This window comes from Pipistrellus hanaki, assembly GCF_964339955.1.
Source record: "Pipistrellus hanaki genome assembly, chromosome: 14".
Classification (NCBI taxonomy): domain Eukaryota; kingdom Metazoa; phylum Chordata; class Mammalia; order Chiroptera; family Vespertilionidae; genus Pipistrellus; species Pipistrellus hanaki.
In genome coordinates, this window is record NC_140516.1 from 5,106,245 (window position 1) to 5,133,496 (window position 27,252).

The window sequence follows — 27,252 nt, forward strand, 5'->3', positions numbered from 1 at the left end:
CTGGCCAATCTGATCAGGCTTTTACTAGAACACAGTATAGCTTCAGGTACAGAACATGTATAATTTGCATGCATAAAAAGCCTGCTTGGATTGGCTGAGTTAGAGAGGCGGTCCGAGCAGCCTTGCAGTGATTGGTGCGGGATCGAGTTGGAAAATTCGTTTAGCGGCATATCGAGACGTTTTTCGGGATATACTCGGCATATAAGACGACCCCCCCCCCCCCCCCCCCCGATTTTCGGTTGATTTTTTTTCATTTCAAAAGTCATCTTATACGCCGGAAAATACAGTAGCTGCACTGGCTCAGGGAAGACCCTGCTGGGGCTGGGGTTCTGTCCTGGGCTTGGAGGCTGGCCATGTGGGAGGGCTGGGCCCAATTCCCAGGCTCCGCTGGGCCCAGCCCTGCTCAGGCCCATCAGCAACCCAGGGGGAGCTCAAGGCACCGGGCCTCTGGCAGGATGAGCCATCAGCCCAGGCGTGGATGGAGCCGGGGCGGGAGAGCTGGCGGCACTACCTGGGCTGTGTGTGCTGGGGCAGGTGGGGTGCCTGGTGCTCAGGATAGAAACTGCCCCATGGACATGTGAGCACAAGAGTGAAAAATGAGGCAAACGCATTCACAACCAAAGTGGGGGGGGCTGGCCTTCCGCCTTGTTCCACCTAAGCTAGCTCTCCCCATGCTCTTACCTCCTCTAGCCCTCCCTGTCTTCCTCTCCATTCACTTCTGAGAAAGATTAGAACCTCAGAGGCTTTGGTTGGGAGAGTCTTTAGGGTCAATGGTCGACACCCTTCTCATTGGAAAGGTGAGGAGAGAAGCCCAGAGCAGGTGATGTGGCCAAGGCCATGGGCTGGCTAGTGTGTGGCCCGTACGGGATCTTGGGCTGATGGCGTTAAGAACCCTAGGAGCCTGCGTTGAAGACTGGCCCCCTTGCTCTTCAGCTGAGTGCAGTGTTCGAGTGACTAACCTCTCCATCCGATGGCTTCTCATCTCTCAGGGTGGTCATAACAGCCCGACTCAGAGGCTGGGAGACTAGAAACGCCGGAACCCGCCCAGCACTGCATGCGGGCACACTCCAATTTTATTGTAACACTTATTCCTGCCTCATGTCAGCCACACTTACCTGCCCATCTATCCTACGGGACCAGACAGCATGCCTGACTCACCCTCAGCCGGCTCCGGGCACGGCTCCTGGCCCCCCTGTAGGTGATTAATGAGAATCACCTGTTCCTGGCAACCTGCTCTCTAAGTATGCACCGGTGCTCCTCGCGTGAAAGAAAGGAAGGTGTTCTACTCTGGAAAGAGGAACCCAGGACTTGGGGCCCGTAAACATCTCACTGAGCTTCCTGGAAACCGACAACTGAAGCTGGGGGCGCCCTCACCCAGCTGGAGCCACGTGCAGCTTGGCAGAAGCAGCAGTGTAGGGAAAGTGAATCAGCATGGGCACTGTCCATTTGCATTACTTATTATCCTCTTTTTGAAGGGAAATTTGATCTGAGCCTCACAGAGGCTTTTTATATGCATTAGGGCGTTTGCACCTGGCTGGGCGTTTGCACCTGTCCCAGGATATCCCGGGACATCTCTCCAGCTGCAATGCTCCCCGCTTTCCCAGATCACTGTTCCAAGAAACGATGCAAATCTCCCAGGATCTCATGTTATAAAAAACGTGCAGCCTATTTTTAACTCAGATGTTGGGTTTTCCTTGGGCCTGCTCTGAAGTCTGGGCAAGCGCTCCCTGTTGGTGTGCACAGCTGGACGTCTGTCTCTGAGCCTTAGAGTTGGCAGGTCCTATTGAGGTGACCTCATTCCCTCGGGCTGCATTTGAGGAATGATCTGTGGCCCGAAGCTCAGCAGAGCCAGGGGGACCACATAGTTGGGCTCTCAGAAGTTTCTCTCTGCAAAGTTGTTTTTACTAGTCATGATGTGAAAGAGACTCAGAACATAATGTTACACTGAAATGAAACTCGGCCTCTGGGAATCCCACAGTTCCCCTGCGCAAAGGTCTGGGCTTATCAGTTCTTCCTTCTTCTCGGGACAGCGGTGAGATAAGCAGGCAGGCAGACGCCATGGAAGCAGCCCGTATCCAGTCAATGGGGACAGTCCCTCCTTGTCTCTCAAGACATTTCTTCCCCTTCCAGGTGGCCAACCAGCTGGCTGCTAACTGGCTGGGCAGCAGCTATTGACTCCAGATGGGCCCAGGGCTCTAAGGGGAAGATGCGGCCTGGATGACTGACTCATTTACAGAGAAAGCTAGACATTCTGGACAGGCAGAGGAAGGGGCTTTCCCATTTTGACACAAATTCTAGGAAAAGAGACTCAAGTGCATTCCTGACACAAACAAACTGTCAGCAAGGAGTTGGTTCCTGGCTGAGCGAAAAGGAGCGGTGGCACTTGGCAGAGAGATCTGCATCCTGGGAGAACTGACCAGGGAGAAAGGAGAGATTCCAGAGCGGCTGTAGGCCCTCAGGTCCAGGAAGGAGCGTTCAGGGGCCAGGTAGACCAGGGGGCTGGTGTTTACTGAGTCCCTGCCAGCGACCAGGTGCTGTCCTTTACTTGTGTCATCATTTTTAACCTCAGTCAATTCTTATTATACTCTCTTTACAAATGGGGAAGTGACAGGCTCTGGGGTTCTATATGAGCTCTAACCACACAGATGGTGAAGAACAGAACTAGAGCTCAAGTCCAGGCCTTGTGCATTTGATGGCCAAAATTATCCCTGAATGCACTCCATTTCTTCATGTTAATGGCAAAAACAACAACAACAAAAAACTAACCAACCAAACAAACAAAAAGTAGGAATAAGACTTCCAGACTGGTAGGCCAAGGAGCTTGGGGGCTGTTTCCAATAAAACTGCTTTTTAAGAGAACATTTAAATACCAGTTATTCTGTCAATTGTCCTAAGGGCATATAGCAGATGGATACATATTCATTTAAGAAGATCTACTAAATATTGTCTAAGAACAGGGAAGTTGTGACCTTTGAACTATCATCCATTTCCTTATTCCTCCTTAGCTCTGTCTCTTGGAAATTACTCCCGGCAGTCTGCTCTGGGCTGATATGGCCAATAACACAGGGGCTCCCTCTCCCTACAGCTGCAAGAGGGGCAAGATGCAAATATTTCTCATCCCCTGAGGCTCTGTGTTGAGGAAATTCTATTCTGGGGGGACCTAACCAAGATGACTGAGACCCCTTCTTACTGCACCCTCACTCATGCAGCAGAAACTCTGGTCCATGTGCAGCCAGCTGAGAATGCTGGGGGTTTCAAGCTGGGAGGGACCGGCTGAGAATAGCGAGGCTATCCCACGCCCCAGTACCCACTAGTACGGCAGGGGTGTCAATCCAGGAAAGCAGATATCTGCCCCATCTCTGGCTCCTGTGCAGTGCTGCAAAGGTTCTGCCTGAGGGAAACACAGACAGTAGGGATAAAGAGCCCACAGTGGGGAATTTTATCTAGAACAGAATGTGGAGAATTCTATATATCAGGAAGTTGCTGAAAACAATGGAAATCTTGGTGGAGAGCAAGTAAAGGATGCTCAAAACTTCCAGGTGCTGGTAATAACAAGCAAAGGGTAGAATAGCAGAAATTTACTGGAGAACTGGGTGGTGACAGCCAGGAAGAGTCCTCTTGAGATCATATCAACTCTGGGGATCAGGACGGTTGGGTGCCAGGGCCAGGCTGCATCCACCAGGAGCAGCGGGGACAGTCAGCACATGCCGGACAGACTCTAAAACAGCCATTCACACACAGGTTCACCAGCAAAGGTAACACCTAACTGTCACAAAGGGCTTAATCACACTCTGACCAAATACTGGGACAGGGCAACTCTCAGAAATCCAGGCTAGAAATCACAAATTTCATGTGCCTAAGGCTGTGCCCTCCCTGGAGTTATTTTAGAAAAGAAAATCCAAGTTACCTATTGCTGGGTGAAATTGGCAGGAAATGCAAATTCTTGGAATCATGGTAGAAGTCTTTAAATTCTCTCTCTCTGTGCCTCTCCCTTCTCGTCCCCACCCCCTCTTCTCTCTCTCTCTCTCTCTCTCTCTCTCTCTCTCTCTCTCTCACACACACACACACACACACACACACACACACACACATACGATGCAATGGTAAGAGGTAAATACATTAACTTGTCAAAGGCCCTAATCACAATTTTGGATAAATAACTGGCTATGCTGATCCTGGGGAAAACAATGTAGGTAACCAGGCTAAAATATTAAACACTAGTCTGAGCAAAGATTAACCCTAGGGCAAATTGAGTGACAGCAGACTTGGCCCAGACAAGTCAGCAAGCAAACAAATGAATAAATAAGCAACAAGAGACTCAGGCAGGGATGAGGGGAAAAGTAGTATTTAGAGTAGCTATCATATATCATCTAAAATGTCTAGTTTAGAGATATACAGAAAAAGAACTTGTGATACACAGTGGAAAGAAGCAGGCAGTAGGCCAGTGTTTGAGTTAGCCCAGAAAAATGAGGCTTAGTTGACAAAAACTTCAAGGCAGTTTTTTTTTTGTTTTTGTTTTGTTTTGTTCAAAGAACTAAAGGAAACCATATTTAAAGAATGAAAGGAAAATATAATGATATCTTACCAAATAGAGAACAAGAATAAATATAAAAAATAAAGCAAAGCAAGATAATTATTTTTAAAAAGAACCAAATGGAAATTCTAGAGTTGAAAAGTACAATAAGCAAAAAAAATTAACTAGACTCAACAGGAGATTTAACATAGAGGATGAAAGAATAAGAAAACTTGAAGATTAATAAAGGTTATGCAATCTGAAGAAAAGAGAAGAAAAAGGAATAAAGAAAGATTAACAGAACATCATACTAATGTGGAGAACCTTTATGCACACCAACATATGTATAATGAGACTACCACAAGGGGAGGAGAGAGAAAAGGGGAGGAAGAAATATTCTAAGAAATAATGGCTAAGAAATTCACAAGTTTGATGAAAAGCATCAATGTGCACATGCAAGAAAATCAATCAATTCCAGGTAAAATAATTCAAATAACTTACATTCAGGCAGGTCATAGCCAAAATGTTGAAAGATAAAAATGAAGAGAAAATCTTGAAAGCTATTAGAGAAAATGACATCCTGTACAAGAGAAGCTCAATAAAAATAACAGCTTACTTTCCATCAGACAATGGAGGCCAGAAGGCAGGGTGAGGACCCCCGTCCCCCCATCCCCTCCTTTTCCCCACACATATTCTCTCCATTGCTCTTAGATGGAGTAGAATGGGTGAAGAGGGGGAGAGGAAGAGATAGAAATATTGATGTGAGACACATCATTTGGTTGCCTCCTACATGTGGCCCTAGTAGGCCAGGGATTAAGCCTGAAACTGAGGTTTATGCCCTTGAATGGGACTAGAATCCAACAGCCTTTGGCTGACACTCTAATCACTGAGAAAAACTGGCCAGGGCATTGTGAGGACATATTTAAAGTGTAGAAAGTTGACCCAAAATGTAAAACTATTAAACTGTCAACCAAAGACTTTATATCCAGCAAAACTATCTAAATTAAATGAAAAAAAGACATTTACAGACAAACAAAATCTGAGGGAATTAATTACCAGATCTGCTTAACAAGAAATACTAAAGAAAGTTCTTCAGGCACTGACAATAATAGCACAAGGGAGGCAGTTGGAAACAAAGCTCTTTTGAAGTAAAGACATGACACCAGATGGTAACTTGAACCTAAAGGGAAAATGAAATGGCAGATAAAAAGGTTAATACAGCAAATGATAAATATATACTTGACATATTTTCTTCCCTCAGGTTCCTTAAAAGACATTAAGATTGTAAAAGTTATAATTACAACAGTATATTATTAGGTTTATTGCATTTATAGACCCATAACAATAATGCCACAAAAAAGTGGGGCAGAATGGAGATATATGGAAGTACCTTTTTCTGTTTTAATGGAATTAAAGTTAGTATAAATGTAAGCTAAATTGTGATATTTTAAAGTGCACACTGCAATCTCTAAGACAACCATTAATAAAACCATTCAAAACGTAATTGAAAACTTGTTAAATGAAACAATATTTTAAAAATTGATTTCAGCTGAAACTGGTTTGGCTCAGTGGATAGAGCATCAGTCTGCGGACTGAAAGGTCCCAGGTTTGATTCTGGTCAAGGGCATGTACATTGGTTGCAGGCACATCCCTGGTGGGGGGTGTGCAGGAGGCAGCTGGTTGACATGTCTCTCTGATCGATGTTTCTAGCTCTCTATCCCTCTCTCTTCCTCTCTGTGAAAAATCAATAAAATATATATTAAAAAAATTGATTTCAGAGAGGAAGGGGGAAGAAGAGAGAGAGAAAGAAACATCAATGATGAGAAAGAATCACGGATTGGCTGCCTCCTGCATGCCCTCTGCTGTGGAGCAAGCCCATAACCCGGGCATGTGCTCTGACCAGGAATCTGACCATAATCTCCTGGTTCATAGGTTGATGCTCAACCACCAAGCCACATAGGCCAGGAAAGTAAATCAAATTTTTACACTATAAGATATATCCTACCTAATAAAAGAGTAATATGCAAATTAACCATCGCTCCACTCCACCAGCCATGCCCACCAGCCAATCAGAGTGAGTATGCAAATAAACCCAACCAAGATGGCTACAGCCACAGAGAGCAGGAGGAAGGCATTTCCCTGGCAATGGAGGAAGCCAAGCTTTCTGCCTGCCCTAGCCAGCCTAAGCCTCCATTCAAGGCTACAAAGTTTCAATTACAGAAGGTAAACAAATCCAGACAGAAATGGCTGCCACCACTGAGCAAGCAGGAGGCTTGGCTCTGCTCCAGGCTACAAAGTTTCAATTGTAGAAAGTAAATATATCCCAGATACCAAGGCCTCTGCTTGGGTCGCTGGGGGGCGTAACCGGCCTGCCAAGCACCACAGACCCCTTGCTCAGGCTGCCCCATGCCCCAAGGGAACCCCTACCCTGATCTGGGACACCCTTCAGGGCAAACCAGTTGGCCCCCACCTGTGAACCAGGCCTCTATCCTATCTAATGAAAGAGTAATATTTAGATTGACCATAACTCCAAAACATAATATGGCTGCTCTCATGTGGTCAAAGATCCTGCCCCTATGTGGACACAAGATGACTAGCCAGGGAGGACAGTTGGGAGGGACCAGGCCTGCAAAGGAGGGCAGTTGAGGGACCAGGCCTGCAAGGGAGGGCAGTTGAAGGTGATCAACCCTGTAGGGGAGGGCAGTTAGGGGTGACCAGACCAACAGAGGAGGGAAGTTGGGGGCAAACAGGCTGGCAGGGGAGCAGTTAGGCATCAATCAGGCTGGCATGGGAGTGGTTAGGGGGTGATCAGACTGGTATGCAGAAGCGGTTAGGGGCAATGAGGAAGGTAGGCAGGCAAGCAGTTGGGAGCCAGCAATCCTGAATTGTGAGAGGGATATCCGACTGCTGGTTTAGGCTCTATCCCTTGTCTCTGCACAAGGTCACTCCACTAATTCCGGGAGACATAGCAGCTCTACCTGATACATAGAAACAAATGCAGGGAAGCAGTCAAAAGGCAGAGACAAAGAACATGCCACAAATGCAAGAAATGGAAGCTGCACACTAGCATGTGAAATGAAGTTCTAGAGAAAGCTATGTGAGGTGATAGTAGGTTAATTAACTTGACTGGAAATCATTTCACAATGTATATGCATACCAAATCATCACATTGTACACTTAAATGTGTATAATTTATTTGTCAATTATACCTCAATAAATTGGGAAACGAAAAATCATTCCATTTACAAAACCATCGAAAGGAATAAAGTACTTAGAAATAATTTTAACGAAAGAAGTGTAAGACTTGCACATAGCAAACTATAAAACATTATTGAAAGAAATTAAAGATCTATGTAGAAGGAAGGGCACCCTATAGTCATGAATTGGAAGATTTAACATTGTCAAGGTGGGAATACCCACCATGTGATCTAGAACAAGCATGTCAAACTCAAAGGCTAACACGGGCCAAATAAACAAGGTTTAAGTTTATTTGGGCTGCAAAAAACCACAAGCTTCAATTTTCATAAAAATGTAGGTTTATTTAGAAAAGTGTAGTATAAAACAGAACAAGAGCAATGATATAATTAATGTTTTCTTACAAGCCGTTATAGGCTGGGCTGCAAAAATATTCATTATGGGCTTCATGCAGCCTGTGGGCAGCGAGTTTGACATGCCTGATCTAGAGAGTCAATTAAATTTCTATCAAAATCCAAGATTGCTTTTTTGCAGACAAGTTGATCCTAAAATTCATATGGAAGTGGGAGGGACCTCGGATAGACAAATAGTCTTGAAAAAGAAGAACAAAGTTGGGGGCTTACACATTCTGGCTTCAAAATGTATTCATTACAAAGCTATAGTAATCAAAACAGTGTGGTAATGTGGTAAGGATAGGCATAAAGATGAATGGAATAGGTTGAAAGGGAAATTTATTATCTATAAGTTTTTGACAAAGGTACCAAGACAATTCAACGAATTAGATGTAAAAATAATTAAGTTAGACTCTCATTTTAAGAACTAACATTTACTCTAAAACGCTCAGAAGAAAACATAGAAATAAATCTTAATGACCTTTGGTTAGGCAATGGTTTCTTAGATTTGACCACAAAAGAAAAAGCAACAAAAGAAAAAAAAATAGATAAATTAGATTTTACCAAAATTAAATCCTTTGGGCTTCAAAGGACACTATCAAAAAAGTAAAAGGCAACCCACAGAATGGGTGAAAATATTTGCAGATTATATATCTGGTAAGGGTCTAATATCTAGAATATATATAAAAAACCTCTTATAAGTGAAAAAAAAAAAAAAAAAAGACAAAAAAAATTCTTATTGAAAAATAGGCGCCGGGACCGCTTTGGCTCAGTGGATAGAGCGTCGGCCTGGGGACTGAAGGGTCCCGGGTTCGATTCTGGTCAAGGGCATGTACCTTGGTTGCGGGCACATCCCCAGTGAGGATGTGCAGGAGGAGGCAGCTGGTCGATGTTTCTCTCTCATTGATGTTTCTAACTCTCTGTCCCTCTCAATTACTCTCTGTGTAAAATCAATAAAATATATTTAAAAAAAGAAAAATAAGCAAAGCATTTAAACAGACATTTCTAAAGAAGATATGCAAATGGTCAATAATTAAATGAAAAAATAAAAATGCTCAATACAATTAGTCACCACAAAAATACATATCAAAACCATAATAAATGATGACTATAATAAAAAGACAGACAATAACAAGTGTTGGCAAGGATATGGAAAGTCAGAATACTCATAGTGTTGGCAGGAATGTAAAATGCACCCCCTTTGGGAATCAGTTTAACAAGAAGTTAAATACTAAGTTACCATTTAACCCTGCAATTCCACCCCAAGGTATATGTTTAAGAGAAATGAAAATATATGTCCACGTAACATGAATGCTCATAGCTGCATTATTCATTGTAGGCACAAAGTAGAAACAACCCAAATGCCCCTCAACAGATGAACAGATAAGCACATGTGGTATATTCATGTAATGGAATATTATTCAGCCACAAAAAGAAATGAAGTAAAGATACATGTCAAAACAGGAATGAATCTTAAAAAAAACACATTATGCTGAGCCCTAGCCTGTTGGCTCAGTGGATAGAGTGTTGGCCTGCGGACCAAAGGGTCCCGGCTCCATTCCAGTCCAGGGCACGCACCTTGGTTGGAGGTTCCTCCCTGACCCAGGCCCTGGTCAGGGCACGGGCAGGAGGCAACCAGTCGATGTGTTTCTTTCACATCAGTGTTTCTCTCTGTCTTTCCCTTTCTTTTCCACTCTGTCTAAAAATCAATGGAAAAATATTCTCGGGTAAGGACTGACAACAACAACAAAAACGATAAAAAAACGATAAAAAATAACAAGACAAACAAACCAAAAACAAAAACAAAAACAACAACATTATGCTAAGTGAACAAAGCAAGTTACAAAAGGCCATATCTTATATGATTCCATTATATGAAATGTTCAGAAGAGCAATCTATAAAGACATATAGTTATTTAGTGATTGCTTAGGCCTGTGTTTTTCAACCTTTTTTGGGCAAAGGCACACTTGTTTCATGAAAAAAATCATGAGGCACACCACCATTAGAAAATGTTAAAAAATTTAACTCTGTGCCTATATTGACTATATATAAAGTAATTCTCTTGAATAGGAATCAAATAAACACAAAGAAAGTATTTTATAATTACTTTATTATGAAATATTAAGTAAACAAAATAGTGAAAAATTATAAAATTCTTGTCTTGTCTGCACCTACGGCACACCAGGCAACATCTCGCCGCGGAACAGCGGTTGAAAAACGCTGGCTTAGGCCCTAAACTTTATTATTTTTTTTTTTTATTAAAAAAAATATTTTAGCCAAAACCGGTTTGGCTCAGTGGATAGAGCGTCAGCCTGTAGACTGAAGGGTCCCAGGTTCGATATCAGTCAAGGGCATGTACATTGGTTGTGGGCACATCCCCAGTGGGGGGTGTGCAGAAGGCACAATGTTTCTCAATGTTTCTCTCTCATAGATGTTTCTAGCTCTCTGTCCCTCTCCCTTCCTTTCTGTGAAAAATCAATAAAATATATTTAAAAATATTTTATTAATTTTTCATAGAGAGAAAGGGAAAATCAATAAAATATATTAAAAATATTTTATTGATTTTTCATAGAAAGAAAGGGAAAGGGACAGAGAGTTAGAAACATCGATGAGAGAGAAACATCGACCAGCTGCCTCCTGCATACCCTCCACTGGGGATGTGCCCACAACCAATGTACATGCCTTTGACAGGAATCAAACCTGGGACCCTTCAGTCTGCAGGCTGACACTCTCTATCCACTGAGCCAAACCGGTTTCGGTGAGGCCCTAAACTTTAGAGTATGGCTGGATTGGGATGGGGTGGAGAGTGATTTAATGTATGTTTTTTTTGTTGTTGTTTGTTTTTTTGGAGGGATGTGATGAAAATGTTGTGAACTTAGATTGTGATGAACTTGATAATGAATATACCAAAAACCATTTGAATTCTTTTATTTTATGGGATATGAATTATATTTCAATAAAAATATTTTAAAAACTAAGAAAAAAAATCTCTAGAACTGATGAGAGAGAGCTATTATAGTGGGGGACTCCTAGTGACAGGCTCCACCACGCTCTCTGAGCTGGAGGCCACACCCTCCAGGCTCAAGCACTGACCCGGAGCGGAGAGAGAAGCTTGGGTCTGCCCTGGCCTTGCCCTGGAGGAAAGTCTGGGCGTGTCTCCTCAGTGCTTCCTTACTTTGGGGTTTTCTTCCTGTGAGGCCGTCCCCCCTCCCTGTAGCAGATGAGTGCTCTCCACACTGACTGGGGTGACTTGTGATCTGAGGAGCACTTTCCCCATCTTTCTTGCTTCAGTGACCGCACCAATCCTGAGAGGAATTCTGTTCATTCCACTTAACAGGGGAAACTGAGGCCCGAGAGGTGAAGAGGGCTGGCCAAGGTCAGTCAGCATGTTAGTGGGAGATTTAGCGAGTGCCAGCCAGTGTTTTTTCTACTACCGATTACTGCTTCAACCTGCAAGACTTCCCATCTGCCTTCTGCAGGGACAGGGAGCCGGCCACCTCGGGTCAGCCCTGCGTTCGCTCTCAGCCGGGGTGAGGGCCCCCGCGGCCGCTGTGAGGGCAGCAGAGGGCAGGATGTGGCTGCCTTGGCCTGAGACTCACATGAAGACACCTGGTGTCCACCTGCTCGTGAGAAGGGGCCATTTCCTGCTTGGCCCAGCGACAGAGGTGAGGTCTATTTAACCATCTCATCTCAGCCTTCTTAGCTTTTCCAGCAACAACAGAGTTTGATAACTTCACTTTGCTAATCTCAGTTCGATCAGAAGCATTCAGGCCTCTATGGCCATGGGAAGTGCTGGCACATCCCTGGGCCTTCAGAGCAGACTCCCCCTTACCTGGTAGGCACAGGAAGCTTAGAGTCTGTCACACGCACGTCACACCACATCACGTCACATCACATCACATCACATCACATCACATCACATCACATCACATCACATCACATCACCTGGAACCCCCGTGTCCCCGCTCTAAGACACACTGAGACACAGCTCATGGGCGCACAGAATGTTTATTGACATTCCGCTCCAGTGTGCTTCTTGCATGTGACCTGGCCACCTACCCACCCAGACTTCTGAGGACGGAGTGGGAGCACCGGGCCCGCAGAGGCCCCCTGCATGATGCTGTGCCCATCACCACGCCTCTCGCAGGACAGGCACAGAGCCCGGCTCCCTCCGCCCTGGGCTCCTGTCCAGGCCGCCTGCCCGTTAGGAACTGGGCACAGTCCCCCCTGGCCATATCCCCGTTCCATGCTATTCACTCTCCTCTGTCTGACTCTCCAATCCTGCAGTCCCTCCTCTGCAGATAAGAAACAGCTCCACCGCTTCCACTGTGGGGGCGTATGGGAATGTTTGTCTTTTCCCACTTGGTTTCGCACAAGAAGTGAGTCATTGCAGGGAGAGATCCACTTATTTGGGACACGCGCTGCACTGAGGCACCAAACTGATCCTAGCTGCTGGTTGGCTGTTTCCATACATCGACAAACTAACCTGTAGGAGGGTTGGTGGTTTGAACAGCACATAAGAAAGAACACACTTCTCTGGACTGGAGGGCACGGGGTCCGAGGCCGGCTCTGTGGAGCCGTGGCTGCTCACAGACGAACTCGGGAGCGTTAACTGTCGCTCTGGGTTGCTCGTTAATTGCGATGGCCTATGAAGAGTGTGTTTGTTCTCCTTGAACAATCAATCCCATGGACCAAGGACACTTTTCAGAAATGACAGCTGTATTGCAAATCCTTAACAGGAATATCTGATCAATGTCTTCGCTCCATCTGGGTTAACTGTCGCCTCCATGGGCTGCTGGCAGAGAGCTGGTCTGCTCGCTCACTTTCCTGCCCCCCCCCCCCTTGTTCCCCCTTAAAACCGGTCTCTACCCCTATTCCGCTGCCAGGCCTCCGGTGGCAGAGCCACTTCCCTGTGCTGCGTGTCTCCGGGCACAGCCTCTGGCTCCTGTGTGCAGCGGGCGCTGCCTCCTGCTGAAGCTGCCAATGGCGTCCAGGATCTTTGGGTTCACACCGTCTCTGTGGGGCTTGACAAGGTTGGTGTGGCGATGCAGAGAGCCCTGGCGGTGCGCCAGAAGTGAGCAGGCCCACCTGGCTGGCTGTCCCTGCGGTGGCCAGAGGCTGTGTCCCTGAGGGGCTCCGTGATGCTGCTGCCCAGCCCCAGCCCCCAGCAGAGCGCGCAGGCCGCCGCCGGGCTCCGCTCCCCGCCGCCGGGCACCGCTTTCCGCCGCCGGGCACCGCTCCCCGCCGCCGGGCACCGCTCCCCGCCGCCGGGCACCGCTCCCCGCCGCCGGGCACCGCTCTCCGCCGCCGGGCACCGCTCTCCGCCGCCGGGCACCGCTCCGCCGCCGGGCACCGCTGTCCGCCGCCGGGCACTGCTCTCCGCCTCGAGGGCCCTCGGCCCGGCCTTCCCGCCCGTCCGCACAACCTCAGCTCAGGGCTGGGCCCGCGGTGCCCTCCACACCTGCCTGTGAACATGGCTGAGCTGCCGGCACGTCCTTGGTCTTCAGAGCTGGGTGCTGCGCCCGTGTCGGAGCAGCAGGAGGCGGAGTGGTGGTCTCTTTGGGAGAGCACAGGATTTCCTCACCCGTGTCCAGGAGGAAGGACCTGCACCGGCATGGCTCCCTTTGCACCCCTGAAGGCTGTTTCGGGACCTGTCATGTCACTCGATGGCCCGGGGCCGAGTGGAGGAGTCTGGTCACCCCCTGAAGAGCCAGCCTACGGACCCGGCTCCCCGGAGGCCACGGTGTCCGGAGCTCGGGGCAGGCCACCCATCGCGCAGACCCGGCGGGGCGTCCCCAGCGGGACCCGCGGCTCAGAAGAGGCCGCCGCCCGGGAGCGCGGACAGGAAGCGGGGCGCCGGCGGCGGCGGGATGATGGGGGTGGTGTCGGAGCTGGCCTCCTCCGGCTCCGGCTCGCTGTCCTCGCTGTCCGGGCCGTCGCGGGCGGGGATGATCCTGACCACACGGTCCTCAAAGTGCACCTGCTTCTTCGCGGCCGGCGAGGCGGCCGGCTCCAGGGTCAGCTCGGTGGGGGCCTCGGGGCGCCGGGGGGCGCCGGGCTTCCTGGGCCCCTTCAGCAGGCGCCGCATGTGGGCGAGCAGGGAGCGGGGCCCCCGCCGGAGGGCCCCGGGGAAGGTGTAGGTCTGCTCGGTGTCCCCGGAGCCCGTGGTGCTGCGGGCGCTGCGGCAGGGGTCCGTGTACTGCTCCGGGGCCGGCCCCGGGGGCCCGGCTCTGCTCTTCTTCCTCTTGCTGAGCAGGAAGTAGGCCAGGCCCGTGAGGATCAGCATGGAGCCTGGGGAGAGCGGGGTCAGGCTGCGGGAGTGTCCTGGAGAGGCCAGAGGCCGCCCAGCCCACCGTCCCCACAGGCCAGGGTGCACACTGGGGCCACACTCAGTGCTGCTCCGGCCCTACTCCCCGCTGCCCGCTGCCCACTGCCCGCTGCCCACTGCCCGCTGCCTGCTGCCCACTGCCCCTCCCCGCTGCCCACTGTCCACTCCCCACTCCTCACTCCCCACCCCCGCTGCCCACTGCCCACTGCCCGCTGCCCACTCCTCGCTGCCCGCTGCCCACTGCCCACTGCCCACTGCCCACTCATCACTCCCCACTGCCCACTGCCCACTGCCCGCTGCCCACTCCTCACTGCCTGCTGCCCGCTGCCCACTTCCCACTGCCTGCTCCTCACTCCCCACTGTCCGATGCCCACTGTCCGCTGCCCACTGCCCACTGCCCACTGCCCACTCCTCACTCCCCACTGCCCACTGCCCACTGCCCACTGCCCACTCCTCACTCCTCACTCTCCACTGCCCACTCCTCACTGCCCACTGCTCATTGCCCACTGCCCACTCCTCACTCCTCACTCCCCGCTGCCCACTGCCCGCTGCCCGCTGCCCATTGCCCACTCCCCACTCCCCACTCCCCACTCCTCACACAGCACAGCAGACCCGGGGCAGCCTGTCACCGTGCTAGCACCTGCCCCTGACCGGGAGCAAGGGGACCCTGTGCCTGAGGCTCGCTTCCTGGTGACAGCCCCCTGGTGCTGCCTGCACAGCCTCCCTCACCGCACTCAGCCTCTCTCACTGCGGCTATTGGAGCTGGACTGTGACCCGCCAATGGCCTGGGGTCTATGGCGGACACCGGCCCCACCTGCTGGGACTTCCATCACTCCCTGTGGCCTCCCCAGGGAACAGAGGCGAATGCAGACCTCCTGGGGGAGGGGGGGCAGCATGCATCGCCCCTTCTGGCCCCTCCGAGGCCTCTAAGCAGAGGGCCCTCTGCCCGGGCGGGACCTGCTCTGGCTTCCCTGCCGGGGTCCTGCCTGCCCTGTGCAGAGGAAGAGGGGCCCAGTCCTGCCTCCGGGCCAGAGCCTCCTGGCTCCCTGCCTTTCCCGGGCGGGCGGAGGCCGGGGCCGGAGGCTGGGGCTGGCTCTAGCGCTGTGTGCTGTGTGCTGTGTGCTGTGTGCTGTGTGCTGTATGCTGCTCAGCGGTCCGTGGGGCGGGGGGAGAGGAGGGGACAGGGAGGGGTGGCCCTGGGGGCTGAGACAGGGACTGCAGGGAGGAGAGGAGGCTCTGCTTCAGTCCTGTCTCCCAGCGTGGTGCGGTGCTTTCTGCTTTAGGTGGGTCACAAGGAGGGTGTCAGAGGGAAAGCCATGACAGGCCCCGGGAGCGGGAGCGCAGAGTCCTGCCTCCGCGGCCAGGAGCCGCCGGCTCAGGGCTGGGAGCAGGAGGTGCTGCGGCTGCTGAGGGTCCTCAGTCCCTTCCTGCCGGGCTCCCGTCAGGGTGTGGCGCTGAGCAGGGCACGGGAGAAGGGGTGGGTCTGGGCAGGGAAGTGACCGGTACCCTCTGAAAGCTCAGCCCACGCACAGACTTCGACAGAAAGGGGTTCTTGGGGGTGCAGCCTCTGGTCACCTACACGGAGGATGCACCTCAGGCACATGCCTGCCGTGAAGCAGCGTGGAGGCCTGACAGGGCCGCATCCCCACGGCCTGGGCCAGGGGCAGTGGGCCCAGGCCCTGCAGCCATGTCACCGCGGCTGAGTGAGGGGGACCCAGCCTCGGGCTCAGAGCCGCCCCGCGTGCCCGCCTCCAACCCCCCCCTCACCCCCCCCCCCCCCCCCCCCCGCAGTCCTACCTGGGATGGTCACGTGCCAGACCAGCACGGGGTGGAGGAAGCAGGCCACGGACAGCAGCAGGTAGGCCAGGAACTTCTGGAAGCAGCCCAGCCAGCATGCCTTCTCCCTCGCTCTGGCGGCCAGGGACCCGGGCGGACACCTGGGAGGAGGGAGTCCGGGTGAGCAGGGAGCAGGCAGCAGCTCACAGGCTGTGGGCACGCTCTCTGCAGGCACCCGGGTGGGAGTCCTCCCTTAGGGGCCTTGCTGTGCCCCTTGCCCCAGAGGCCCTGAAAGGCAGGAGAAGGGAGCAGGAGCCTCAGGGGGCACTGGGGCCCACCGCAGGGCAGAGCAGGCGTGCAGTGTGAGACGTGGGCGGGCGGTTGTGCGGTTCACGCCTTGCACAAGGGTCCTGGCTGCGTAGGGTCTCGCCTGGGTGTGCGATGACACGGCCCAGAGGGGCTTCGTGCCGGGCACGCAGAGCCCACACCCGCCTGACTCCGTCAGGGCTGCTGCCGCAGGTTCAAAGGGGGAAAGCCTTGTCCTTAGGCCCAGCTCCTTCCCCTCTGGAGCAGGGATCTGCAGGTCTCATCCCTCCAGGCGGCTCGGAGCAGCGGGCCTGAAGGATGGTGTGTTGGCCCAGACACAGCCTCTTCCACACCCACTGCCACGGCTCTTTGGTTCCCCCTGGTGGTCATTCTTTGTGCCCAGGTCCTAGCTGGGGTGGAGCCGTCCAGAACTGGTAAAATGGGCCTTCAAGCCTAGGGCTCCTCTCACCGGCTCCCTCTCCTCCCCCCTCAGAAGTTGCAAGGATCCCTGGGCAGCGGGAGCTACTCACTGGAAGCAGAGGGCCAGCAGCTGAGCCACGAAGTAGGCCCCTTCGCACACGGCGACGGCGGCTCCAGTGAACCTGCGTGGAGACAGGTGAGGGAGGCGGGGCCTCCTCCGGTGCTCCCTTCCCCTTCCTGCCGGTGGTCTGCTCGCTGCACCTTGGCCTCCCGACCAGAAGCTTCTCAACCTGATCTGTGACCCAGCCTGCGTCCCCCAGCGGGTCTTGATGCCAGGGCCTGCAGGAGGGTGGGCTGTGGTGGTGGAGGGGGAGGGGCCTGGACAGACAGGTGAGGAGGGGGCTGCAGGCCCGCAGGAGGGGCCACCTTGACCCCAGCATTCCTGTGTGGACACTGGCAGATATTTTTCCTGCTGTCACTGGGACGGACACCCACTGCCCCACTGAGCGGCTTAAAGCTGGACCCATTCCCAAGCCCTTTCCTTCTCCCGCTTTTCTCATCACGCAAAGGTCACGGGTAGGGGCTGACTGTGTCCTGAAAGCAGCCCAGAGTCCGTCCCGTTCTCTCTGGCCTCACCCGAGAGCCTGAGTGTGGGCCTGGCCCCCAGACACCGCACCACTCCCCCCTCTTGGTCTCCCTGACTGCCTGGCCCACCGCCTGTCCCTGCTCCTCCCTCCAGGCGGTCCCCCCAGCGCCCCCAGGGCTCCTTCTGACTCCTGAGACTGACCATACTCTTCCCAGGCTAAGATTCTTTTTTTCTTTCTTCTTTTATTAAATATATTTTTATTGATTTTTTACAGAGAGGAAGCTAGAGGGATAGAGAGTTAGAAACATGGATGAGAAACATCGATAAACTGCCTCTTGCACACCCCCCTACTGGGGATGTGCCCGCAACCAAGGTACATGCCCTTGACCGGAATCGAACCTGGGACCTTTCAGTCCGCAGGCTGATGCTCTATCCACTGAGCCAAACCGGTTTCGGCCCAGTCTAGAATTCTTTAAGTCCTCCTCCTGCTCCAGGGGTGGTCCGGAGACCCCTGTCATAATTTCCTGGGAATGTGTAAAATCATCGTCCCTGGGCCCCGCATCACGGCCTTTGGGAATGGGACTCACATTTCCTATTGGAGAGTCTCCTGGCCAATGGGACCGAACTTCCTTAGCACAGCTCAGGTGCCACGGGGCCTCTGCACAGGCCAGCGCCTCTGGCCAGGACCCCTCCCTGGCCCTGCTTGTCTGAGGACACAGAGATGGCAGTGATTCACGGCCAGGTGTGCCCTCACTTGATGAATGCGCTGAGTGTGAGGGACCACAGCAGCTTGAGCTCAAGATCTGTGTGTGGGAGATTGTGTGTGTGTGTGTGTGTGTGTGTGTGTGTGAGGGGGGGGGGCGGTGGGAGGAAGGAAGGGTGCAAAGAGGGAGGCGGGTGGCCCCTGAAGAACCAGTGGGCACAGTGTAGGAAGGATGCGCAGGGTGGGCTGGGTGCTCACCCCTCGGGGAGGAGAGAGGGCATGGGTGGGGAACATCAATTGGTTCGCAGTGAGGGGCGGGGGACCCGAGACTCAAAAGAACTCCTAGGACTGGGCCACAGGGGGACCAGGTGGGCACTGCATCCCCTTAAGACAGGCAGAGAGCCAGGAAGAGGCAGGGCTGGGCAGCCACAGGCAGTGTGAACTGGCCACGGATGGGACTGTTAGAGGGTAGTGACCCCCAGTTCCTCCCCAAAGTCATGTCTGTGGATGAACTAGGTGGCCACAGAGAGGAGGAAGCCAGGCCTGCCCTGGATCCCAGGGAGACTGTGCAGAGTGGCTGCGACACTCAGTAAGACCTGAGGGACCTTCGGAGCAGGAGGTCACTCCCAGCCGGTGGGGTCTGGCATGGGCAGGGGTCTCAGGGCCCGATGGCAGGGAGGGACCTGGGAGTCAGGTGAAGTGGGTGGAAAGGCACCCTGGGTACCTGCCAGGACAAGCCAAGGCTCAGAGGGGAGGTGGGCGAGTGTGGGAAGAGCCGCTTGCGGGCGGGGGGGGGGGGCGGTGAGGCGGGGAACGGAGTGACTAGAAATAAGGTGGAGGTCAGGGATGGCAAAGAGCGTGGCCTGGAGGCTGTGGCGGCCATGAAAGTCTCCAGAGGGAACTGTGTGTCCAGGCGGCTGGCTGTGGCAGTGTGGACGTGCCTGTGGGGTAAGGGTCTGGCTGGGAGATGGTGGACGGACCCACCTCACACACCGGGGAGCTTGTCTGAGGCAGAGGGGCTCAGGGTGCTGACGAGGCCACGTGCTGCGTGTGGACGTGGGGGGGGAGAGTGGGGGCAGAGGAGGCATCCTGCGGGGCTCCCTCGGGAGGGGCTGCCGGAGCTGGTGGTCAGAGCTGCACAGTGCTCTCCCCTGCCAGGGGCACTTGCAGAGACAGCGGGCAGAGAAGAAAGGTCAGGGCTGCTCAGCGGCTTGGTGATGTGGCTGAGCTGCTCACTCCCACTGAATTTCTCTTTGCAAAACCAGGACACTGGCTGCTTCGCCAGGGCTGTCTGAGCTAGAGGACACAGGGTGAGGGAAACCTGAAACCCTTGGCAGGAGGATGGCGCAAGGTTATGGTCCTCTGAGGTCCCTCTCTAACACAGGAGCTCGGTGACTGTGTGCTCCCTAAGGAGCTCTGGGAGCGGTGGGTGGGCAGATAGACAGCCATGTGAATAGACGAATGGATGAATGTGGATGGTAGATGGTGGGTGGGTGGGTGGGTGGGTGGGTAGAAGGATGGGTAGATGGTGGGTGGGTGGAAGAATGGGTGGGTGGGTATGTGGATGAATGGCTGGGGGGGTGGGTGGATGAATGGCTGGGTGGGTGGATGAATGGCTGGGTGGGTAGGTGGATGAATGGCTGGGGGGGGATGGATGGTTGGATGGATGACTGGATGGATGAGTGGGTGGATGAATGGCTGGGGGGGTGGATGGCTGGGTGGGTGGATGGATGGATGGACGACTGGATGGATGAGTGGGTGGATGAATGGCTGGGGGTGGATGGGGGAATGGATGAATGGATGGTGGGAGGGTGGGTGGATGGGTGGGTGGATGAATGGGTGGGTGGGTAGGTGGATGAATGGCAGGGGGTGGGTGGATGGGTGGGTGGGTGGGTGGATGAATGGGTGGTGGGTGGGGGAGTGGGTAGGAGGATGATTGGTTGGATGAATGGCTGGGGGGTGGATGGGGGGATGGATGAATGGATGGTGGGTGGGAGGGTGGGTGGGTGGGTGGGTGGATGGATGGGTGGGTGGGTAGGTGGATGAATGGCTGGGGGGGTGGGTGGATGGGGGGTGGATGAATGGGTGGGTGGGTAGGTGGATGAATGGCTGGGGGGTGGGTGGGTGGATGAATGGCTGGGGGGTGGGTGGGTGGATGAATGGCAGGGGGGTGGGTGGATGGGTGGGTGGGTAGGTGGATGAATGGGTGGGGGGTGGGTGGATGGGGGGTGGATGAATGGGTGGGGGGGTGGGTGGATGAATGGCTGGGGGGTGGGTGGGTGGATGAATGGCAGGGGGTGGGTGGATGGGTGGGTGGGTGGGTGGATGAATGGGTGGTGGGTGGGGGAGTGGGTAGGAGGATGATTGGTTGGGTTATGGGATGGTTTGATTACAGCCCTTTCCAAAGCAGAGGACTCTCTAAGTCGCCCTCTGGCCCTTCCTCCTCTGGGACAGGACGGGCGTAGCAGGGGAGGTCTGGCTGCTCCGCGTTAACGGAGGAGAAAGCAGGACACGCCCGGGAGAGCAGTGCGTACTCACAGCAGGTAGAACGCCAGGCTCCTGAAGTGCCCCTGGAGGAAGGTCTCGGTGCCCACGCCGATCAGCACTGCGAGGGAGAGGAGGGGACAGTGGCCCAGCGGCTCCCGCCACCGCCCTGCCCTGAGCGGGCGCCGTGGCCGGAGCCAGCCTGTCCGGGGGACAGAGAGCCGGGAGGCTCTTCGTGGGCGGCTGGGAGGACGGACAGAGCAGGAGCCTCCTGACTGTCTCGGAAACCAGGGTGGCTCCAGGCAGAGCCCCAGGTGTGCTCAGTGCCGTCTCCCTGAGCACAGACGCCCCCCCCCCCCCGCCCCCCTAGTGCCCCAGGGACAGCCCACACAGGACACTCGAGGGTGGCACCACCTGCTCTCGCGCCCGTGGCCCGATTCCCTCGCTGGTTTGGCAGCGGCCTCACACCACGGCTCTGGCCCAGGCCCATCAGGCCCTGACAGATGCCGCTCAGCCGCCTTCCTCTTGCCCTTTCTTGGCAGTTGGGACTCGAACACGTAACCTCCCTTTCCCAGGGTGCCCTTTGCAGACTCGCTGGCTCACCGCTGTCTCCTTCCGGGCTCCCTGCTCTAACAGCTTCACTGCCCCAGCGGCGCCCTGACCCGTCCACTCGCGGATGGAACCGGGTCACAGGCGGTGCGATGTCCCAGGCCTGCAGGGCCGCGATGGCCCCGGTCAGATCTCTTTCTGGGCCGAATCGATCATACTCCTCGCCCCCGCATGTCTCTCTGGGCCCAGGTGACATGCCCCGGTGTTTCCACTGTGGTGCTTGCCACCTTGTCTTCCGCCCGTTTCTGAAACTCAGAGACTTGGGTTGTCAACATGGGCTGCAGGACTCAGTCTGCTGCGCACGCGGCTGCTTCCCTGGGCCCGAGGCCGCCCCTCGTCCCTCTTCCCGGGCGGGCGGGCGGAGAGATGCTTGTAGGCTCCCGCCCCTGGGGGGTCCCAGCCCTTTGTCTGGGCAGAAGGGCTGCCTCCCGAAATGTAAAATGCGGTGTGGAGCCCCTCGCTTAGGCCGCCAGCACCTCCACCCTCACTTCTGGGGGAGGGGGGAGTCCTGCAGGGAGACGGGAGGGGGCGCCTTGGCCTAGGAAGGGAGGGGGGTACCCAGCCACCCAGGCTGTCTCGCAGATGGAGCCCCGTGCTCAGAGCGGCAGGGCCAGCGTCTCTGCCTCCGCAGGATCAGTCCCGGTGAGGAGCTGGGGATGAGTGTCAGACCACCTGCAGAGCACTCACTGGCTTACACATGATGGTCACACATGTCCCGACTCCTCCTAGCATCCCTGTGACACGGTGAGCTCTGCACACCCTGTTTTGCAGGGAGGAAAACGAGGCTGGTGATGTGCTCACAGGACACACATGTGCCAGAACGTGAAGGAGCAATCGTGAGATTTCTGGCAGCAGGTGGTGAGCAGTTTCCTGGTTTCCACTGCCTACCAGTGTACGTGGAGTGTGTGTGCATGTGCACATGTGTGTGTGAGGTATGCAGATGTGTTGGCGTGTGTGTTGTGTGTGGTATGTATAATTTATTTACTGTTCATTTATTTAATTTTCACTGTCTATCTTGCCTTGTTCTCAGCACTTAGCATTTATTAACTTATTTAATGATCACAACGTTCCATGTGAAAGTAGCATTCCAACCTCATTTTCCAGGAGAGGAAACTGAGGTACAGGGAGTGAAGGCAGCACAAATAAACCAACTGGCCACAGCTGCCTAGGTCTGATCCTGCATTTCAGCCTCACACTTGCTAGTTGATAGCTGAGTCACTCATCTCTCTAGCCTCAGTTTCCTCATGGTTCCTCTGGAACATATTGATTATGAGGATTTAGTAGGCTAATTGAAGTGCCCCTGGAGGAAGGTCCCAAGCACATCACAGTTGACCCCAAGCACATCACAGTTGCTGAATGAAATAGCTTGTTATTTTATGGTGTGGTTTCATTCTGATCAGTCTTTGTCGATTTCCATGCGCTTGTGGCAAATGGCCAGCAGATGGCAGGAGAGGGCCTTGGGAACAGCTCAGTTCCTTCCCTTGCACGGTTAGGCCCGCGGAGAGCTATTTTAATACTTATTGACTGAAACAAAGGGTCAGTGGTCAAAGGGGCGTTGGAGAAGTACCAGAGGCAGAACGGGGTTTGCAATCTAAAAATCAAAGTGGCAACAGAAATAAGCAATCTGGCTTACACTCCCAGTTCTAGGTGATGTGACCTTGGCGAAGTGGGTACCTGAGGCCTGGGTGGAGTGGGCACACGAGGACTGGGTGGAGTGGGTACAGGAGGCCTGGGTGGAGTGGGTACAGGAGCCCTGGGTGGAGTGGGCACACGAGGCCTGGGTGGAGTGGGTACACGAGGCCTGGTGGAGTGGGTACAGGAGGCCTGGGTGGAGTGGGTACAGGAGGCCTGGGTGGAGTGGGTACAGGAGGCCTGGGTGGAGTGGGTACAGGAGGCCTGGGTGGAGTGGGCACAGGAGGCCTGCGTGGAGTGGGCACACGAGGCCTGGGGGAGTGGGCACACGAGGCCTGGGTGGAGTGGGTACAGGAGGCCTGGGTGGAGTGGGCACACGAGGCCTGGGTGGAGTGGGTACAGGAGGCCTGGGTGGAGTGGGTACACGAGGCCTGGTGGAGTGGGTACAGGAGGCCTGGGTGGAGTGGGTACAGGAGGCCTGGGTGGAGTGGGTACAGGAGGCCTGGGTGGAGTGGGCACAGGAGGCCTGGGTGGAGTGGGTACACGAGGCCTGGTGGAGTGGGTACAGGAGGCCTGGGTGGAGTGGGCACACGAGGCCTGGGTGGAGTGGGCACAGGAGGCCTGGGTGGAGTGGGCACACGAGGCCTGGGTGGAGTGGGTACAGGAGGCCTGGGTGGAGTGGGCACAGGAGGCCTGGGTGGAGTGGGTACACGAGGCCTGGTGGAGTGGGTACAGGAGGCCTGGGTGGAGTGGGCACACGAGGCCTGGGTGGAGTGGGCACAGGAGGCCTGGGTGGAGTGGGTACACGAGGCCTGGTGGAGTGGGTACAGGAGGCCTGGGTGGAGTGGGTACAGGAGGCCTGGGTGGAGTGGGCACACGAGGCCTGGGGGAGTGGGTACACGAGGCCTGGTGGAGTGGGTACAGGAGCCCTGGGTGGAGTGGGTACAGGAGGCCTGGGTGGAGTGGGCACATGAGGCCTGGGTGGAGTGGGTACAGGAGGCCTGGGTGGAGTGGGTACACGAGGCCTGGGGGAGTGGGTACAGGAGGGGAGGCCTGGGGGAGTGGGTACAGGAGGCCTGGGTGGAGTGGGTACAGGAGGCCTGGGTGGAGTGGGCACAGGAGGCCTGGGTGGAGTGGGTACAGGAGGCCTGGGGGAGTGGGTACAGGAGGCCTGGGTGGAGTGGGTACAGGAGGCCTGGGTGGAGTGGGTACAGGAGGCCTGGGGGAGTGGGTACAGGAGGCCTGGGTGGAGTGGGTACAGGAGGCCTGGGTGGAGTGGGTACACGAGGCCTGGGGGAGTGGGTACAGGAGGGGAGGCCTGGGGGAGTGGGTACAGGAGGCCTGGGTGGAGTGGGTACAGGAGGCCTGGGTGGAGTGGGTACACGAGGCCTGGGGGAGTGGGTACAGGAGGGGAGGCCTGGGGGAGTGGGTACAGGAGGCCTGGGTGGAGTGGGTACAGGAGGCCTGGGTGGAGTGGGTACACGAGGCCTGGGTGGAGTGGGTACACGAGGCCTGAGGGAGTGGGTACACGAGGCCTGGGTAGAGTGGGTGTGTACTAACTGTGTGCGCTGAGTTCCCTCTGAAAGGGGAGAATGCGTCACACCTCAGAGTTGTTGCTGAGCGTGGGGAGACTGACAAAGCTGAGACGCAGGCTCTGTGTGTGATGGGGTCAGGGGACCGTGAACACGAGCTCCTTCCTCCCCCTATTTGACCTGGGCAGCTTTCCCAGCTCCATCTAGCCTGTCCAGGGAGGTGGGTCCCCCCCCCCCGCCCCCCGCCCCAGGAGCTCTGCAGCCCAGCCACAGGGTGCCTTTGGCTGGAGGAGGGGACAGGGTGATGGAGTGAGGAGTGTGGGTCCTAAGGCCCGGAGATCCCTAAGGGAGCCAAGGGTCCTTCTGGGCCACGGGGTCACCTGCTTTCTGCTCGATCATCCCAGTTCTGGGCTCCCGTGCTCAGAGGCAGGCCATGCAAGGCCGAGACAACGTAGTGTCCTTCCTGTGTCCCCTGCATCTGCCTCTGCCTGTGGCCCTCACCCGGGATCCTGTTTCTGCCCTGGAGCCACTTGGCTGCCTCCCTGGGCTCCTGGCAGCTCCTCCCAGACTGCGCTTCATCTGCTCTTCTGGGTGTTCCTGTTGGGGTGAGTTGGGGTGAAGCAGTGGGCTGGAGTCAGGCATGTGCTCCTCTCCGGGGCATGCTTAGTCCAGGGGAGACACGTGGTTTGTACAGACTGACAAGGTACCATGACCCAGCCTGTGAGAGAGGCTCACCTAAGCACTCAGAGGGCCAGGGAGAGAAGGGCCGTCCTTGAGGGTGTTGAACCAAGAAGGCCTGGCAGGCGGGCAGGAGTCGGACCTGAGCAAGCGGAGGGGCAGGCCCTGCAGTGTAACAGCAAGTGGGTCGGGACATGGGAGGGGCCTGGGCAGTGCCTGTGGGCTGGGGCCGGACTGTGGCTTTTTAAATAGCAGGCTCCATGGGCTGGGGGCACTCGGGTGCGGGGAGCAGCTGAGTGATGCATTCAGACTGGCATCTCAGAGAGCTCCCTGCCCTCAGGCAGAGGTAGAGGCTCTGGTGATACTGGCTAAGACTGCCTGGCGGAGAGAGGTGGTGGCGGAGGTCCAGGACCTGCTCCGGGCGCTTCTGGCCTCCCCTCCCCAGCACCCAGCCAGCCTCCAGCTCCTCTGTGGGCCTGGCTTGGAGCAAGTTCTGGGCATGGCTCCTGACGGTGTGCTTGGGTGACTCCGTTCACCTGTCTGCAGGCAGGGCACCCGGGCGAGGGGGCAGGGGAGAAGGGCATGCCCTGCTGTGGCATGATGGCCTTTTGCTGGGTGGAGGTGGTCACAGGTGACCACAGACATTGGGGTTGGAGCTCTCTGGGCGCCCCAGCCCAGCTGCCCCACAGGGAGGTCCCGCCACGTGCTGTACACTGAAGCAGTCCCTGCACACATTCTGCTACTGTGCACACCATCCCTCAGAGTGGGATTGCCAGCCCCATGTTGTTAGGAAAAAACCCCAACCAGCACCCGGGGGTGAGCACCTTGGCCCAGCATGCCGGCTGTGATGAGCAGAGGGCTCCGGGATCAGACCGCATCGCAGGGCTCTGAGGTCGCTGCTGGCAGAGGTCGGGCAAGGGCTCTAGAGAGAGCGTGCAGGTGGGGAGCATGGTTCCCGGGGCCCTTCACAAGCATGGGGTGTCAAGTGAATGAGACCTTGTCCCCATGGGCAGTGGGCCCTTGCATCGCCCCGCCCAGCTGAGCATACGTTTTTGCCATGTCGTCATCATAAAGAGGCAGGAACCTGCCCCTGCACTGCCTCCGCGCCCAGCTGGTGCCCAAGCTGTGGGTCAGGGTGGTGATCACCCCTCACCTCTCACCCCTCACCCCTCACCCCTCACCCCTCACCCCTCACCCCTCACCTCGGGATTGTTGCAAAGGGCCCACAGCCTGGGCAGAGCTCTCTGCTGAATGTCACAAGCAGTCCCAGCCTGAACCTCACCGTGAGGCTGCTGCCCCGGCCACCAAGGGTTGCCCTGGTTGATCAAGGCCCAGGGTCCCCGGGGCAAGTCCACACCCTCTCACAGCACATCCTCTGAGCCAGGTCTGGGTAAAGTACAGGGTGCACAGCAAATGCGTGCCCCAGCCTGGGCAGACAGTCCCGCCCCAGGAAACGGGAATGCAAAGGTGGGGACAAGCCACAGCACGAGGAGCAGGAAGAAGGCAGAGGAGACAGGAAGTCCCTGCGGAGGGGACAGGCAGGTGAGGCCAGGCGGACAGAGCAGTGCGAGTTCAGGGCTTGGCTCTGTGACGCCAAGGCTCTGTGCACAGGTCAGGGGCGGGGCCTGGTCTCTGGGTGCCTCTCTGTGCAGTTCCCAGGCCGGAGCACGTTCCCAGGGTCACACTGGAGCAGACAGTGCGCTTCCTGGGCCCACACCCTCACCCTTTTCACCTCGTCCCGCCCCTAGGAAGCCACGCAGGCTGAGAAAGCTGTGCCCATGGACTGGGAAAACCCTGCCATGGGCGTCTGGGCGCAGCCAAGGGCCCTGGGACCACTGCTTCTGCGAGGACTTACTCTCTTCCCTAACGCTGTCTTCCGGTCTCCCAGGCCTCTCGGGGCTGGGCCAGGTACCCTCTCTCAGGTGAGCGAGCCAGGCGAGCTCTCCTGGGAGGACACCCCTGCTGGCCCGGCAGGAACGCATCCAGAGAGCTGGAGAGATTATTGCTGGGTCTGTGACAGACAGCTTAGTCTGTTCCGAGAGGAGAATCCCTGACTGTAACCGTGTAAGATGGGGGGCTTCGTTACAGCAGATGTTC

General features: G+C 55.2%; 1 protein-coding gene across 1 annotated transcript in view; it reads right to left on the minus strand.

Annotated features, from left to right (window-relative positions):
- Window positions 1–10,954: 10,954 nt before the first annotated feature.
- The window catches only part of TMEM72 (transmembrane protein 72), a 30,254-nt gene continuing 13,956 nt past the window's right edge, over window positions 10,955–27,252 (minus strand). Inside the window, exons 2-5 of the mRNA XM_084904753.1 lie at window positions 20,759–20,825; window positions 17,042–17,113; window positions 16,227–16,366; window positions 10,955–14,392 (exon numbers count right to left, since the gene is read on the minus strand). Of these exons, the coding sequence (XP_084760879.1) occupies window positions 13,914–14,392; window positions 16,227–16,366; window positions 17,042–17,113; window positions 20,759–20,825 (758 nt within the window). The 3' untranslated portion in view covers window positions 10,955–13,913. The remainder of the gene's footprint in view (window positions 14,393–16,226; window positions 16,367–17,041; window positions 17,114–20,758; window positions 20,826–27,252) is intronic.